Raw genomic sequence first — 16,150 nt, forward strand, 5'->3', positions numbered from 1 at the left:
ATCCAGGCCACTGATGTATTTTACTTGGCTATACTGTGCTCTAAAATTTTGAACACATGTGCACTTGCACATACACACACCAAAGACTGGCCCCATTGGGGATTTGTTCATGGTAACAGTTGGATGACAGGAGCATCTGTACCCATTAGACAAATCATAGTCTTGAGTTCCCCCAAAGTCCCTGCCACTCCCTTTTGTCTTCCTGTGCCTCGGATCAAGTGTCGCTTGCCATTTGTCATTACTGTGGTGTTATCTTTTGGGCCTTAATATATGCTACTTCCCTGTAAGGATAGGAGTTTGCCACTTCTAAAGTGGTGAAGGATATAGTAATACTCTGAAGAGGTTAGACTGGATTCATATGTTGATTTCATTCCATTTCATTATTATTTAGCTCTTGTGACCTTGGGTAAATCACTTACCTCTTTGAGACTCTTGTTTCCTGATTTGTAAAATGGATAAATGGATAAAATAACAATTGCTTCTCTTAAGGAATATAACAGACTTTTACACTTTTGTAAGCTTTTACTCATAGTAAAAGCTCAGTAAATATTAGATACTATTCTAATTACTACTGTCATCATCATCATCACCTGTGGAACGTAAAGGTATTTATGTATCATGCTGTTAAGGTATTAACTAGAACAAAGAAAAATCTTTTGTGTTTTTAAAACAATCATTTTTATATTTTTATAATTTTATTTTTAAAAATAAATTGGGGTGCCTGGGTGACTTGGTTGAACATCTGACTTGGTTTTAGCTCAGGTCATGATCTCAGAGTTGTGGTATTGAGCCCCACATCAGACTCTTAACTCAGTGAGGAGTCTGCTTGAGATTCTCTTCCTTTCCCTGTCCCTCTGTGCCCCCCCCCCCCCGGCTCGCTGGCTGTCTCTCTAAAATAAATGTAAAAATCTTAAAAAATTACAGGCAGGGCACCTGGGTGAGTCAGGCATCCAACTTGTGATTTCAGCTCAAGTCATGATCTCAGGGTCGTGAGATCCAGCCTGGCACTGGGCTCTGTGTTGAGTGTGGAGCCTGCTTGGGATCATTATTACCACCCCCCCACCCTAAATATAAATGTAACCTATTTTTGTATAATTTTAAAATAAATACTTTTATTTTTAGGGTTCTTTTAGAGTCTCGTAGAAAATCTAAGAAGATTACAGCCAGAGGGATCTTTGCAGGTGCCAGAGTGGTACGAGGAGTGGACTGGCAGTGGGAAGATCAGGATGGAGGAAATGGACGTAGGGGAAAGGTGAAATTTTTTTTTTATTAATTCATGTTATTGTAGAATATTTTATGTTCAGGAGATTTTTATTAGTATCATTGAATTTCTTGGCCCATTTTTTCTTATGCCAGTAACAGTTTTTAAAATCTTCATTTCTTTTTTTTCTGGAAGAAAAAAGATTGTTTCTGCCACATTGTAAATATTGACATTCATCCGGAAAGTTATTGAGTAGATTTTACCTTTTACTTTGAGGTTTCATATCGCCATTTTGCTGCTCAGAATGTATTTCTGAGTATCCTCTTTGGGCCAGTCCTCCTTATACAGTATGTCATCCGTTTGACTTTTTTGTTACTAAGATTTCATTTGAGTTTACTTGTTTTGTATTTCATTCCCTTGAAAGTCTGTTTCTAGGGGTGTGTAATAGCTACTTTTGTTATCTAGTCTATTTAACTCTGTTACCCTTCTCAGGTAATTGGCCAGGAGTCAATTATAGCAGTTATTCTGAAGGGAATTTTGGAGGCACCTGAGTGGCTCAGTGGTTGAGCGTCTGCCTTTAGCTCAGGGCATGATCCCGGGTCTGGGGATCAAGTCCCACATCGAACTCCCTGTGAGGAGCCTACTTCTCCCTCTGCCTATGTCTCTGCCTCTCTCTCTGTGTCTCTCATGAATAAGTAAATAAAATCTTAAGGAAAAAAAAAGGGAATTTTGTGTAGCTTGTTTAATTGGGGTGGGATAGCCAGAGATATTGGGGTAACTTAGTATAAATGCTTTTGAATATAAAATTTTTAGATGTTTTTTTCAAATACATCTTTTTTTTCTAATGTTTTATAAATTGTTGAGTATTATGTTCATTTCATTTTTTTTTTAAATTTTTATTTATTTATTTATGATAGTCACAGAGAGAGAGAGGCAGAGACACAGGCAGAGGGAGAAGCAGGCCCCATGCACCGGGAGCCTGATGTGGGATTCGATCCCGGGTCTCCAGGATCGCGCCCTAGGCCAAAGGCAGGCGCTAAACCACTGCGCCACCCAGGGATCTCTGTTCATTTCATTTTAAATAATAAGGTCTAATTTTAATGTTTGGAAGTTAGACAGATTTGTTTTAGCCATTATATTTTAAGTACTTAGATTTTTAGTAAGGAAGCAGACTTTGCTTTTTGTTTAATTTGGTAAATATTTATTGAACACTTAGGATGTGCAAGATTCTCTTCCAAACATCAGGGTTATGGCACTGGACAAAAGAGACACTACTCTCTTGAAACCTACATTTTAATTCGATTTGATAGGGAAAAAATATACATCTAAATTTTGTGACTAGTAGGGGCTGTGGACCAGCAGCTTAAGGTGTTCCTGACAGCTTGTTAGAAATGTAATAGGTAGTAGGTCCTCTTTCTTCTAGACCTTCTAGATTTTCATCTACAGAAAGATTGCCTGGGTCATTTATATGCATATCAAAATTTGAGCACTGCTCTGAAAAGTAGAGCAGTGTGAATTTGGAAAAAGTGTCACCTCTAGATGGATGGAATGCTATGGGGACATGCATGGCAAGCCCAATGCAAGAGAAGGCACTGATTTGTGGGTGGGGCAGGAACACCCTTGCCCCAGTGCATAGGTCTTGGTAAGTGGAGCATGGGCTGGATGTCAGCCCTATTCTACTCCTTACCCTTATGCAGTGAACAACTTTCATAACCATTTATAGCAGTTCTATATCATACAGAAGAATGTATAAAATATGTGAAAGTTTAAAGAATAATGGTAAAATGAACAGTTTTGTTCTTTTTTTTTAAATTTTTTATTTATTTATGATAGTCACAGAGAGAGAGAGAGAGAGGCAGAGACACAGGCAGAGGGAGAAGCAGGCTCCATGCACCGGGAGCCTGATGTGGGATTCGATCCCGGGTCTCCAGGATCGCGCCCTGGGCCAAAGGCAGGCGCCAAACCGCTGTGCCACCCAGGGATCCCTAGTTTTGTTCTTATACAGATTAGAGAATAGAATGAGTACCTTTAAAAGAGTATTTTTTTTTTTTTAAGATTTTATTTATTTATTCATGAGAGACACAGAGTGAGAAAGAGGCAGAGACACAAGCTGAGGGAGAAGCAGGCTCCATGCAGGGAGCCTGATGTGGGACTTGATCCTGGGACTCCAGGACATGCCCTGAGCCAAAGGCAGATACTTAACCGCTGAGCCACCTGGGCATCCCTAAAAGACTACTTTTTACCCTTTCACAGTTGTAAGTCCCCCAAGATAACGGATTTCTGCTGTCTTTATTCCATGGTTTTTCTTTACTGTTGTAGGACAGGACACAGTGTTGTGTCCCACAACATTTAGGATTTCATTTTTTTTTTAAAGATTTTATTTATTTCATGTGAAACACACCGGGGGGGCAGGTGGGGGGCAGAGACATAGGCAGAGGGAGAAGCAGGCTCCATGCAGGAAGCCCAACGTGGGACTCGATCCTGAGTCTCCAGGATCAGGCCCTGGGCTGAAGGCAGTGATAAACTGCTGAGCCACCCGTGCTGCCCTAGGATTTCATTTTTGAAAAGACCCAGTATCAAGCACAAATTTAGTTATTGTAAGGCTAGAGTAGAATTGTCACTTTTAGATTAAAAAGTGACAATATAAACTGAATAGTCTCTGGTTTAACCTGTCTTGCTTCCCTGGAAGTTGACAAGAGTCCTAGGGTAGTCAGTGGGCAAGATCCTAGGAAATACGGGGCTTCACAAAGGACCTTAAGCAGGGCAGAAGTATAGGCCAGATGGTGAGCCTTGGAGAGGCATACAGTCAGAGGGGATGAGTTACTATGTATGTTTTGCTTCTAAGCTTACCATGGGCCACGTCAAAGTTTTAGGAGTAGGTCAAAGCAGACCGTTCTGTGGTGTGAGATGAGAGACCTTAACTGATCTAGGTGTCAGGGAATAGGGGTGCAGGGAAGAGTGGGAACTTCATTATTACTTAGTCCAAACAAGCCAAATGCAACTGAGAATTTGGGTCAGGCTCAACTTGGTCAGGTCAGTCCTTGGGTCAATAAAATGGTATAGTGGCAATGGGAATCTTGGTGATACCTTTCAGCATGTCCGGCCCGTGGCTGTATTTGGACAGAACATGCTCTATACTTGGTGCCCAGCAGGTGCCTTTGCCTCTTTCCTGGCTGGATCTCCTGTTTTTTATATCCTATTATATCATCTTACTTAGCTTGCTCTTTGTTTTGAAAGAGTATACTTCTAATAACTTCTTTTGAATGAGTGCATGAGAAGTAAATTTTTAATATTTTTGTTCTATAATGTTTTTTAAGATGCATTACTTTTTTTTTTTTTTTTAAGATTTTATTTATTTATTCATGAGAGACACAGAGAGAGAGAGGCAGAGGCACAGGCAGAGGGTGAAGCAGGCTCCATGCAGGGAGCCTGATGTGGGACTCGATCCTGGGTCTCCAGGATCATGCCCTGGGCCGAAGGCAGGTGCCAAACCGCTGAGCGACCCGGGCTGCCCCCTAAAAATTTTTTTAACTATATTTTTCCCCACAATCAATTATATGGTCAGAAGGTTGGAAATTATTGTTTCATCAGCTTTTGAAGGCAGTAGTTGAAGTCTGAAGCCACATTATAGATGGAACTTTGAGTTTCTGTTATTTTGGCACTTCTTGTGGGATAAAAGGTAGACATTTTTGAAGCTTTGAGTCATCATTATTACATTTTTGATTTGTTACGATTTAATCCATGTTGCATTTTAAGAACAAAATGAGGAAAAATAAATGAAACCATCTCATACATGTGACTGAGTAAGGAAACTTAATATCATGATAAGTCTGTTTAAGCACGTTTGATATCAAATGTTTTTAATTGTCTGACTTTTATTTTGGCCTGAATGTGTATATGAAGAACTTTTTGGAGTCCCCATTTTCCCTTCAGTGTAGGCTGCTCTATCCCAGCTCCCTGATTAATCTACATGAGTAGTGTATAGTGTCTTCTTTTCGTATCTTTTTTTTCTTCCCTTGTGTGTGAGGTTCAAGATTCTTACCTCACTGCCATTGCTATATGTACTCAACTAAATGGCCATGATGAGCTATATTAAGGGGTAGATACCAGCCCAGGCTGAGACTGAAGCACGCTCATGGTCTTTGGCCCATCCCATGCCAACATGTCCTGTGATTGCATGGCGATAACAAAATTCACACATAAAAATAAACATGTCAAGTGTAGCTTTTGGCAAACATGATGCAAGGACACCATGGAAGCATGTAATGTATTCTTAAAGGGCTTCTTAAGTACCACTACTTTGTTAGTATTTGAAGACTGTTTTTATTTTACAAATGCTTTGGAATATTGAGTATGTGTTAAAATCCTTTTGAATATGTGTCAGTTGTATTTTATATATGCACATTAGATGTATTTCTTTCCAGAAAACTTAAAAAAAAATTTTTTTTGAAAGTGTGTGTGTGAGTGGGGGAGGGGCAAAAGGAGAGAGAGAATCTCAGGCAGACTCTGTGCTGAGCACAGAGCCTGATGTAGGGCTTGATTTCACAATCCAGAGATTATGACCAGAGCTGAAATCAGGAATCAGATGCTCAGCTGACTAAGCTACCCAGGCACCCCTAAGAAACTTTCACTATGGAGAATTTCAAACATAGATCAGAGTAGAAAGAACAGTATAGCAAATTCCTCTGCACCCATAATCCAACATCAAAAATTGTCAGTATTTTTTTAAAAGTTCCATTTATTTGTTGAAGAAATCAGGTTCTTTAAATTTGTCTAATTGATTCTTTATGGTATTCTTTTCTTGTTCCTCCAATTCTTGTGTTTCTTATAAACTAGTTGTTAGAGGCTTGATTAGAGTTCAATTTGTTTTGGTGAGAGAACCTCTTAAGTGGTGCTCTGCTCTCTATTGCATCCATCAGGGCATGTAAAGTCAGATTATTTTACTGATAGTGATGTTAAGATTTATCAGTGGAGGCAGGTTTGTCAGTTTTTTGTTTTTTTTTTAAGTTTAATTCTTTTATAGGGTACCTTAGCAACCTTTTACCTGATGGTTTTTAGCAGCTATTCTGCACATCTTTATGAATCAGAATTAAAATTGTGAAATTAATGTAGTAATTTTCTCAAGCCTCCCACTTTGTTTCCCCCTCAATAATAAGTCAGATCATTTTAACAAATGAAGGAATTTCATCTAGGATTCAGAGCTTAATTAATGAGCTTACTAATATCCCACATAATTTGAAACATAAGACGAATTTGAAATATAAATCTTTGTTTTTTAGTCAAATTTTTTTGTGCCCCTTATAAAAATACAGACTTACTTGATCTAGCATTGCATTTTTTAAAAGATTGATTTATTTTAGAGTATGTGCAAGTCTGGGGGGAAGGACAGAGGGAGAGAGAGAGAGAGAATCTTAAACAGGCTCCACGCCCAGCATGGAGCCTGACTCTGGACCTGATCCCATGATCCCAAGATTACACCCTGAGCTAAAAGGAAGAGTTGGATACTCAACCAGTTGAGCCACCTAACTGCCCCTAGCATTGCATTTTTAAAACAAGGGAAGTAGTTTTAGAATCAGAAGGAATACTTTACTAAAGATTGCATATTTTACTTAGAGTGTTAGAAGTTGTTGCTTTATAATGTTATGTAGTGGTTAGTTGTGCAAATCATTAAGGAAAGCAATGCAGTGATGAACTGTAAATTCAAGGTGATAGTTAACTGTTGAGAGGTCAGAAGGATGGCTTGATGGGAGGTACACAGTGGACTTAGAAAGTACTGGTAGTGTTCTTTTTCATAGGCTGTTATTCATTTTATTTTTTATTCTTTAAAGTTTACATGTTATATTTTGTATGATTTATTTCAAAATTTAAAAGAATGGACTCAACATTTTGAAATATTTCTCAAAAATTAATCTTTGATTAATCTTAAAGCCTTTTTATCTTTACAAAAGCATCATAAGTGTAGCTTACAAAATGATTTTTTTAGTACAGGGTAAAAACAAGGAAGAGTGATATATATATCTTTTTTGAAATAAGGTTATGCTTTAAAATTATATTTTAAGGTCATGCCTTAAAAATTATATTTAACATCAGCCTGGCATTCTAAGTAACTGTAAAGCATGGCTGATTATAAGTGTCAAGATGGAGAAAAGAAATGAGTTGCACATGTGTAACTCCCCATTCTTAGCTCTAGACTAGTTTGAGAATACCCAAGTTTAGCATTCATTGTGTATTGTTTGTTGTTTTGAAAAACTTTATTTATTTATTTGAGAGAGAGTGAGAGAGGACAAATGGGGGAAGTGGCAGAGGGAGAAGGAGAAACAGGCTCCAGGATGAGGGCTCCGTCCCAGGACCCTGGGATCATGACCTGAGCTGAAAGCAGACATTTAATCAATTGAGCCACCTGGGTGCCCTGCAGGCATTTTTATGCAGTTGGATCTTGGCCCTTAAGCAGTAGCAACCCCAGTTGGTTGGTTAGTTTGTTTTTATTTTATGTCAAAAGAGCTTATGAATCAGTCTTTTGGATGTGGGGCCTAGAGATTGTGTCTGAATTTCCATTGTAGGTATGGTGTTTTAGCTTAGATGGCTTGCCTTGTGGGACAGCTGAAGAATATAGTGCTTGGAGGAGCAACATCAACTCAAGTTTTCTTAAATACTGGCTTTGAGCCTTGTGCCTCTCAGTTTTTAGCTGACAAGAGAGCAGATTTATCTGGAATCATTCTGGATACCTGGTCAAAGATTTTAAATTTTCTGATGAATAATGGGTTTGAGATAATATACTATTCTTAAAAGGAACCCTTTAAGAATCAAAATTAAAAAAAAAAAAGAATCAAAATTTAAAGTTTTGTATTGAATTGTCTATTTTCCAGTAATCTATTACTCTAATCACTAAGCCTCAAAATTTCTATAGTGATTTTAGAAATTACCTTATAATTCTGAAAAATGTTTTTAGTTATAATTCAGTTATATGTTAGAAATGACATATGTGGGCAGTGGGCAGCCTGGCTGGCTCAGCGGTTTAGCGCCGCCTTTAGCCCAGGGTGTGATCCTGGAGACCTGGGATCGAGTCCCAAGTCGGGCTCCCTGCATGGAGCCTGCTTCTCCCTCTGCCTGTGTCTCTGCCTCTCTCTCTCTCTCTCTCTCTCTCTCTCTCTGTATCTCATGAATAAATAAAATCTTAAAAAGAAAAAAAAGAAAACTGTTAAAAAAATAAAGATAAAAAAAAAGAAATGACGTATGTTTGACAAGTATTTTTCATGATCCTGTTAGGATAATAGCTGAAATGATAATTAAGATTTTAAATATAAGAGACCTAAATTCTCCCTTCCCCTTTTAAAAAATTGTTTTCTCTGACAATTCTCTTAGGTAACAGAAATCCAGGACTGGAGTGCATCAAGCCCACATAGTGCAGCGTATGTTCTCTGGGATAATGGTGCTAAGAACCTTTACAGAGTTGGCTTTGAGGGCATGGTAAGAATCACAAAAGATAAAAATTTTGGATAGATGGAAGAAGGGAAATAAAAGTTGCTCTTATTGTATTCTTTTTTTTCTCTTTGGTCATATTCTTTTGTCAGAATACAGCTATCTGAATCATGAATTTGCAATAGGAAAAAATTCTGTAAAGTGAGGATGTATAATAAACTCTACATTTTTAGTACATTTGTTTACACTATTTAATAGTAAATATGATTTTGTCCTCAGTTAATATTTGGGTAACTTAATATAGATTGTGTAGAGCCAATCCCTTATAAATCCACCCTAGGAGCTTATTTACTAAAATCTATCAAGATTTATAATCTTTCTGAAAGAGGCTGCTCCTTGGCATGGACACAGAGTATAGTATTATAATGAGGTTTTTATAGAATATTTATATTCTAACTCTGGTAGCTAATAAAAGTATAAATTATAGGTGTTAAAGTTGTTTTTAAGGATATATTTTTCCCTCTGTATTTTTAAAGAGTAGTATTGGTAATTGAAAATGATTGACCTATAACATTTTAAATTACTTGAGTGCTTAGGAGAATAAGCCAGAGCACCAGCTGGTGCTGTGTAAGAGCCTCCAGTGACCAAAGGCATATGTTTGGGTACCTGAAGCTGGAACCAGAATAGGATAAAGACTGTTGAGCCTCAGGCCCGACACTATTTCCTCTGAACTGGAGAGGCGGTGGTAAGGCCTGGTGGAAAGAGTCATCATTTTGGACTACCAGTGGGAAGTGAGCTCAGTTATAACAGGGTGTGGGGGGTGGGGAAGTTCAAATCAAAGAATACTGGAAAACAAATCTCCACTATTCTTTCCAGCCAGTGGATTTTTTTCTTATTCATAAAATAAATCAATGAGTTATGCCTGCAACAACAACAACAACAACAATAACAAAAACCACTCTGGTGGTTCATTAAATGGATTGCTCTATATTTCTGCATTTCATGGATCACTGTTGAAATGTTGACCTTGGTTATTTAATTTATGGAGTATAACTAAATATTAATGCCAGAATATTAATGCTTTTTATATCTTTTCCATCTTGAATACATTCCTCCTTCAAAGAATTCTTTAAATTTCATTATTTCCCAACTGTTTTGTGCCCCTTGGTAGGAGGGGAAAAATATCCCACTATCCCTTTGCTTTTAATTTATTCCATGTAAGTCACAGTGTGAATCTAAACAAATACTTGATTTGCCAGGTTTACTACTTGTATATAGCGTTCTTTTTTAGTTTTCCATTAGTATTTTGATGCCTCCTTCTGTTTGTAAATTGTGGATTTTGGGGGGATTCTAATTTCTAACTTGCTTCAGATGAAGCCTTAGAAGTTATATATGTAGAGGTACTTAACAAGTAGTATATATGTAGATCCTTTTTGATGGCTGAGTAGTACTCCTCTGTGCAGTTATGCCATTATATATTTAATAAGGTTTCTGTTGATGGTATCTAGGTGGTCTTTTTTAATTGTTGCATGCATTCTTTCAGTAAGCATCCTTGTACATATATTTTTGCACATCTCTGGGTATATTTCTTTAGAATCAATTCCTGGAAGTGAAATTGCTGGGTGAAAGTATCACATTAAAACAATTTGACACCTGTGTCTTTCTGATTAGGACTGAGCTAAATGTGATGTTGTAGTGGCAAAGGAGGCTGTCAGAGAGTTGAAATGTGTGTGTGTGTGTGTGTGTGTCTGTCTGTCTGTAAAGTAGCTCCTTAATACAGTAAGTATATACTGATCCCTTATACTATTAGGCACTTTTAAATCTAAATTTTCATAGTAACTCCCAAGATTGCTCTTCTAGTTTCACATTTTCTGTACTTTTGATTATATCACAACTGCCTCCCCATTCAAATACTTAAATAATAATTATAAAAACTAAGTGAGAAGGAACTTGAATTGACCAAGTTACGAGCTAAGGACTAAAGTTTATGTAAACTTAACTGGCTAAGGAATCAGAAGACTGAATTTGGTCCTATCCTTTTCTATTTTCTGGCTGTTTAGTTTGGGATAATTTTCTTTATTAAATGAGTTAATACTTGCCTTGTGTATGTCATAAAATTGATTGAAAAGAGCAAATGATTTGAGCTCTTTTTTCATAAAAGTATCCTTAAAATAGAATGTGTTTTGAACATTTTAAATAATAGGTATTTGTTGAGGTCTTATGTGTTTTTGAAAATATTTTAATGGTAAAGATCCAGACATTTTAATTTTGAACTTTAAAGGTAAGCTCAAAGTAAATGAAGTATGACCTATCTGGAGATCAGGATTTTAATTTTTGATGGATACTTTCAAGAGCAGTGTTTAGTGTGATTGTTAACCTAGAGCTACTCTTAACTTTTGCTGAGGGTGTATTCTGAATGAACATTTTTGCCTATTTTAGGTACTGAGCTATACTTGAAGTTTTCAAGCGTGATTTTTCTGGTTTCTTTTCTTCTTAGTCTGATCTCAAGTGTGTCCAGGATGCCAAAGGAGGTTCTTTCTACAGAGATCACTGCCCTGTGCTAGGTGAGTCAAGAGACTAGTGAAAATTACTAAATAGTGTATCAGAGTTTGTGAAATCAGAAAATGTTTAAATTGGATTTAAAAAAAAAGTTACTTAAAGATATAACTTTTTCGGTTTTATTTTGGTTTTTAAAGCATTTGTTCTTATTTTTTAATTTATATAGACCCTGAAAAAGTTGTCATGTCTTGTGAATTGATATACCACTTTTATGTCATAATACATTTGAGTCCTTTGTCTTTTAGTTATAAAATAATGTTGAAAAATTGTGTTAGAGTTATCAGTATCTCTTACATATTAATAATAGAATCTGGCAATTTAATGCTTATAAATTCCTTAGAATTTTTGTAAAATTGCCTTCTAAATATAAAAGTAGTTAGAAGATTAAGGTTATATAATAATTATAATTTTCATCTGTCATTAAAAAAAAGGATAAGAAAAAAAAAAAAAAAGGATAAGAAAACAAAACTATCTTCATATTGTAGATTCTTTATTGTTGCCACAGTAAACATTTACCACATTCTTCTAATTAAGGCTTTAGTTTTTGAATGCTCATCTTTTCATGTGAACTCTGTGTTTCTCTTTTTAAATACTTTGATTTCCCTTTTGGCCAAAAAATGCTGTTTTCCTGCAGGGTATCCTGATTTTTTTTTTTTAAAGGATATTGTAGAAGAAATACTTATATTTTGACAAGGTCATCCGTTTTTCTTGCTTTTAGAAAACTTCCTTGTTTTGTGTCTTGCCTTCACAGGAAAAGTGTAGAATCAACATACATACTTTGGATTCCTCATTGTGGTAGTTTATGATTATGAATCTTTTATCCCAGAACTAGCTTTGAAAATATTTTAGGGAATGGGCTTTTAAATATTTAAAAATGTTCTGTAAGAAAAAAATCACAAGGGCCATTTGGTAAAAACTAGTACTAAGTCATTCAGAGAAGAAAACAATTTCAAGGTTCTTTCAGATTCTCTAGTTATTATGGCTATTGTTACTTATTGAATCTCAATAACTGTCTAATTGTAGTGTAGTTATTGCAGGGATAACCAACAAGTCATCCATACAGAAAAATGACTATTTTTAAACCTAGAACTTTGTACTTTTTTTTTTTGAACTTTGTACTTTGATATAGGGTTGCATAGTCTAATAGATTTGTTTTTGTTTTTGTTTTTTTTAAAGACTTTTTTTTTTATTTATGATAGTCACAGAGAGAGAGAGAGAGGCAGAGACACAGGCAGAGGGAGAAGCAGGCTCCATGCACTGGGAGCCTGATGTGGGATTCGATCCCGGGTCTCCAGGATCGTGCCCTGGGCCAAAGGCAGGCGCCAAACTGCTGCGCCACCCAGGGATCCCAGTCTAATAGATTTTACACTTGTTCAGTTGCTGTTACAAATCATCAGATTATTTTAAGTTGTGAGTCTGATTGTTTTCTTTCTTAGTTTTAAGTTCTCTAGCTCTAGAATCTGATAAAGTATAGTCTCAAAACATTTTAAGATTAGATTAGATTAAAATATCTAGAGCTTGTTCTTTAAAAAATAATGCAGTTGCATGATGTTGCTGTGGTTTTCCTTTGTCAACTCTCTGCAATTACAGGTGAACAAAATGGCAACAGGAATCCTGGTGGATTGCAAATTGGTGACCTGGTAAATATAGATCTTGACCTAGAAATTGTACAGTCTTTGCAGCACGGTCATGGAGGATGGACTGATGGCATGTTTGAGACTTTAACTACAACTGGAACTGTTTGTGGCATTGATGAAGATCATGACATTGTAGTACAGTATCCCAGTGGCAATAGGTTGGTGATATTTTTAAATTTTTAAATGGCCAATAAAGTTAGTATATAGAGGAAAGAGCCTTAGAGGAAGCAAATTATATGCTATAATTGAAGATTCCTTAAAGCTAGCTCTGAGTAGATAAAAATCCAGAATATGTTGGTAAAGTAGAGGGGAACAAATGTTTTAAGTGTGTGTGTGGTATGTATGTGAATTTATATATTTTTGATACATGTTCTGTGCACTTTTTTCCCCCTGCTGGGGCAGAATACATTGTATCAGTGTTAGGTCAAATATAGCTAAAATGTTCTTTGTTCATAATGGACTGTATCAATTTACCTTGAATGAGAAGAATAAAATTAGAACTCTGGCCTGTTTCCAGAGTCCTCTCTTGGTAACATAGCTTTTTGTTGCCACAGATGTGTGCATGCACCAGTCCTTATTAGCAACGTATAATTGCATGCATTTTCTCACTATATCTTTGCACATACAACTTCCTCCATGCAGAATACCTTTTTCTGCCTCTTTGTCTGGATTAATCCTCTGTATCCTATAAATACTAAGTTTATGTGTTTGGGGAACCTCCTCTCATATTCTACTCTACATGGTATATATGCATATGCTATCTTCTGTTTAGGTCTCCTGTTATTGTTGAAAATGATGATTTGTTTTACCTCTAGGTTGCAGGTTTCTTGGAGCCTTTCATTTATTTGCTCTTTTAAAAAATTTATATATATATATATATTTATATATATTTGCTCTTAAGGCCTAAAATATATTCAGTTTACTAGTATAGTTGTAATTTAAAGCAAAAGCAGTAAATTGAGTAATTGTCAAAGCTTTGTTACTTACATATACATAAAGAAACTAACTCATGGAGATTCTTCAGTGGAAGAATTACTTGTCAGAATGAAGAAAATTAATGTTAAGTTGCTTACGAGATTATAGAATTAGCTCTAATTGTGTTTAAATCTTAAGGATACACGTGGTCATACCAAGAGATGAAGAAAAAGCATTGACAAAATCCAACTCTTTTTCATGATAAAAACACTAATTAAAGTAGTAATAGGGAACTTCTTCAGCTTGGTAAAGGGTGTCTATGAAAACCCATAGCTAACATCATACCCAATTGGTGAGAGATTGAATGCTTTTCCCTTAAGAACAGGAACAAAAAAAGGAACAGGAACAAAATAAAAATGTCAGCCCTCTCCACTTTTATTTGGTATTGTTCTAGAGGGACGGTTAGGCAAGAAAAAGGGACAATTAGGCAATAAAAAGAAAGAAATAAGAGAAAAAAAGGAGTTAGACTATATTTATTCACAGATGACATGATCTTGTACACAGAAAAACCTAAGGAATCCACAAAAAACTATTAACTGATAAAATGAGTTCCCAAAGTTGCAGGATACAAAATCAATGTAGATAAGTCAATTGTATTTTTGTATACTAGCACTGAACAATTTGAAAATGAAATTAAGAAAACAGTTTCATTTATAATAGCATCACAAAGAATAAAATACTTAATTGGTTTAGCTCAAGAAGTGCAAGACTTGGAGAGCCTGGCTAGCTCAATTGGTAGAGCACGTGACTCTTGATCTCAGGGTCTTGGGTCCGAGCCCCACACTGGATGTAGAGATTTTTAAAAATTTTCTTTATTTAGTTGAGAGAGAGTGAGTGTGTGCACATGTGCACAATTAGGGGGAGGGGCAGAGGGAGAAGCAGATTACCCACTGAACAGGAATGCTGATGTGGGGCTCAATCGGTGACTCTGGGATCATGACCTGAGCTGAAGGTAGATGCTTAACTGACTGAGCCACACAGCACCCCTGTAGAGATTATTTTTTTTTAATTTTTATTTTTTTAAAAGATTTTATTTATTCACGAGAGAGAGACAGACAGACAGACACAGGCAGAGGGAGAAGCAGGCTCCATGCAGCGAGCCCGACGCGGGACTCGATCCTGGGTCCCCAGGATCACGCCCCGAGCCAAAGGCGGCGCCAAACCGCTGAGCCCCCCCCCGGGCTGCCCTAGAGATTACTTAAAAAAAAAAAAAAAAAAAAAAAAAGTTGGCAGCCTGGGTGGCTCAGCGGTTTGGTGCCACCTTCTGCCCAGGGTGTGATCCTGAAGACCCAGGATCGAGTCCCGCATTGGGCTTCCTGCATGCAGCCTGCCTGTGTCTCTGCCTCTCTCTCTCTCTCTCTCTCTCTATCTCTCATGAGTAAATAAATAAAATATTTAAAAGTTAAAAAATAAAAAAATAGTGCAAGACTTGTCCACTGGAAACTACAAAACATTGTTGAAAGAAATTAAGGAAAACCTAAATAAATAGAAAGATATCTCATGTTATGGATCAGAAGGCCTGATAATTGTTCAGATCTTGTGTATTAGTTTCCTAGAGTTGCCATTACAAAGTGCCACAAACTGGGTGGCTTAAACAGCAGCACTTTATTCTTTCACAACTTTGGAAGGCTAGAAGTCTAAAGTCAAGGTGTTGATGAGATTAATTCCTTGCAGAGGCTCTGAGGGAGAATCTGTCCTATGCTTCTCTTAACTTCTGGTAATTATTGGTGATCCTTGGTGTTCCTTGGCTTATAGATGCATCACTCATTTCTCTGCCTCTGTCTCCACATGACCTTCTCCTCTTTGAGTCTGCATGTCCCTGTGTCTTCACGTGACCTTTTTTTTTTTTTTTTTTTTTTTCCTCCTGGGTACAGATTTTAGTTTGAAATGCATTTAAATCAGTCTCTCATCGGTCAGGCTCAGTTGTATAAAATTATTTGAGACCAAGAGCCACATAAACAATCCCCCAGGCCCACTATTTTATTTTGGGCAAGTCAATATTTGTAGCTTAACTATCCATGAGGAAAGAACCCTGAAGAGACATAGAAAGAAGTTAGCTGAATTCACGAGAATTCTAAAATCTTTTACATAGAAAATGACCAAAGCTGATTTCACATGACTTATCAGGATACCACTCATTGGATTTATGGCCCACCCTAATCAAGCATGACTTAACTTGATTATATCTGCAAAGACCCTGTTTTAAATAAGGTCACATTCAGAGGTATTGGGGATTAGGATTTCAATATATATTTTTGGAGGACATACTTCAGCCTATAACACATGGCAGTTTTTCTCAAACTAGTCAAATTTAAGGCAGCTCGTATCAAAACCCTAGTGCCTATTTTTATAGAAATTG

The 16,150-nt window shown here is 36.6% G+C and overlaps 1 protein-coding gene across 1 annotated transcript in view; it reads left to right on the forward strand.

Moving 5' to 3' along the window:
• MIB1 (MIB E3 ubiquitin protein ligase 1) overlaps positions 1–16,150 on the forward strand; it is a 137,018-nt gene that overhangs the window by 23,065 nt on the left and 97,803 nt on the right. The window contains exons 3-6 of the mRNA XM_077900234.1: positions 1,123–1,252; positions 8,564–8,668; positions 11,118–11,184; positions 12,770–12,974. Of these exons, the coding sequence (XP_077756360.1) occupies positions 1,123–1,252; positions 8,564–8,668; positions 11,118–11,184; positions 12,770–12,974 (507 nt within the window). The remainder of the gene's footprint in view (positions 1–1,122; positions 1,253–8,563; positions 8,669–11,117; positions 11,185–12,769; positions 12,975–16,150) is intronic.

Source organism: Canis aureus, chromosome 6 (genome assembly GCF_053574225.1).
Source record: "Canis aureus isolate CA01 chromosome 6, VMU_Caureus_v.1.0, whole genome shotgun sequence".
Taxonomy (NCBI): Eukaryota; Metazoa; Chordata; class Mammalia; order Carnivora; family Canidae; genus Canis; species Canis aureus.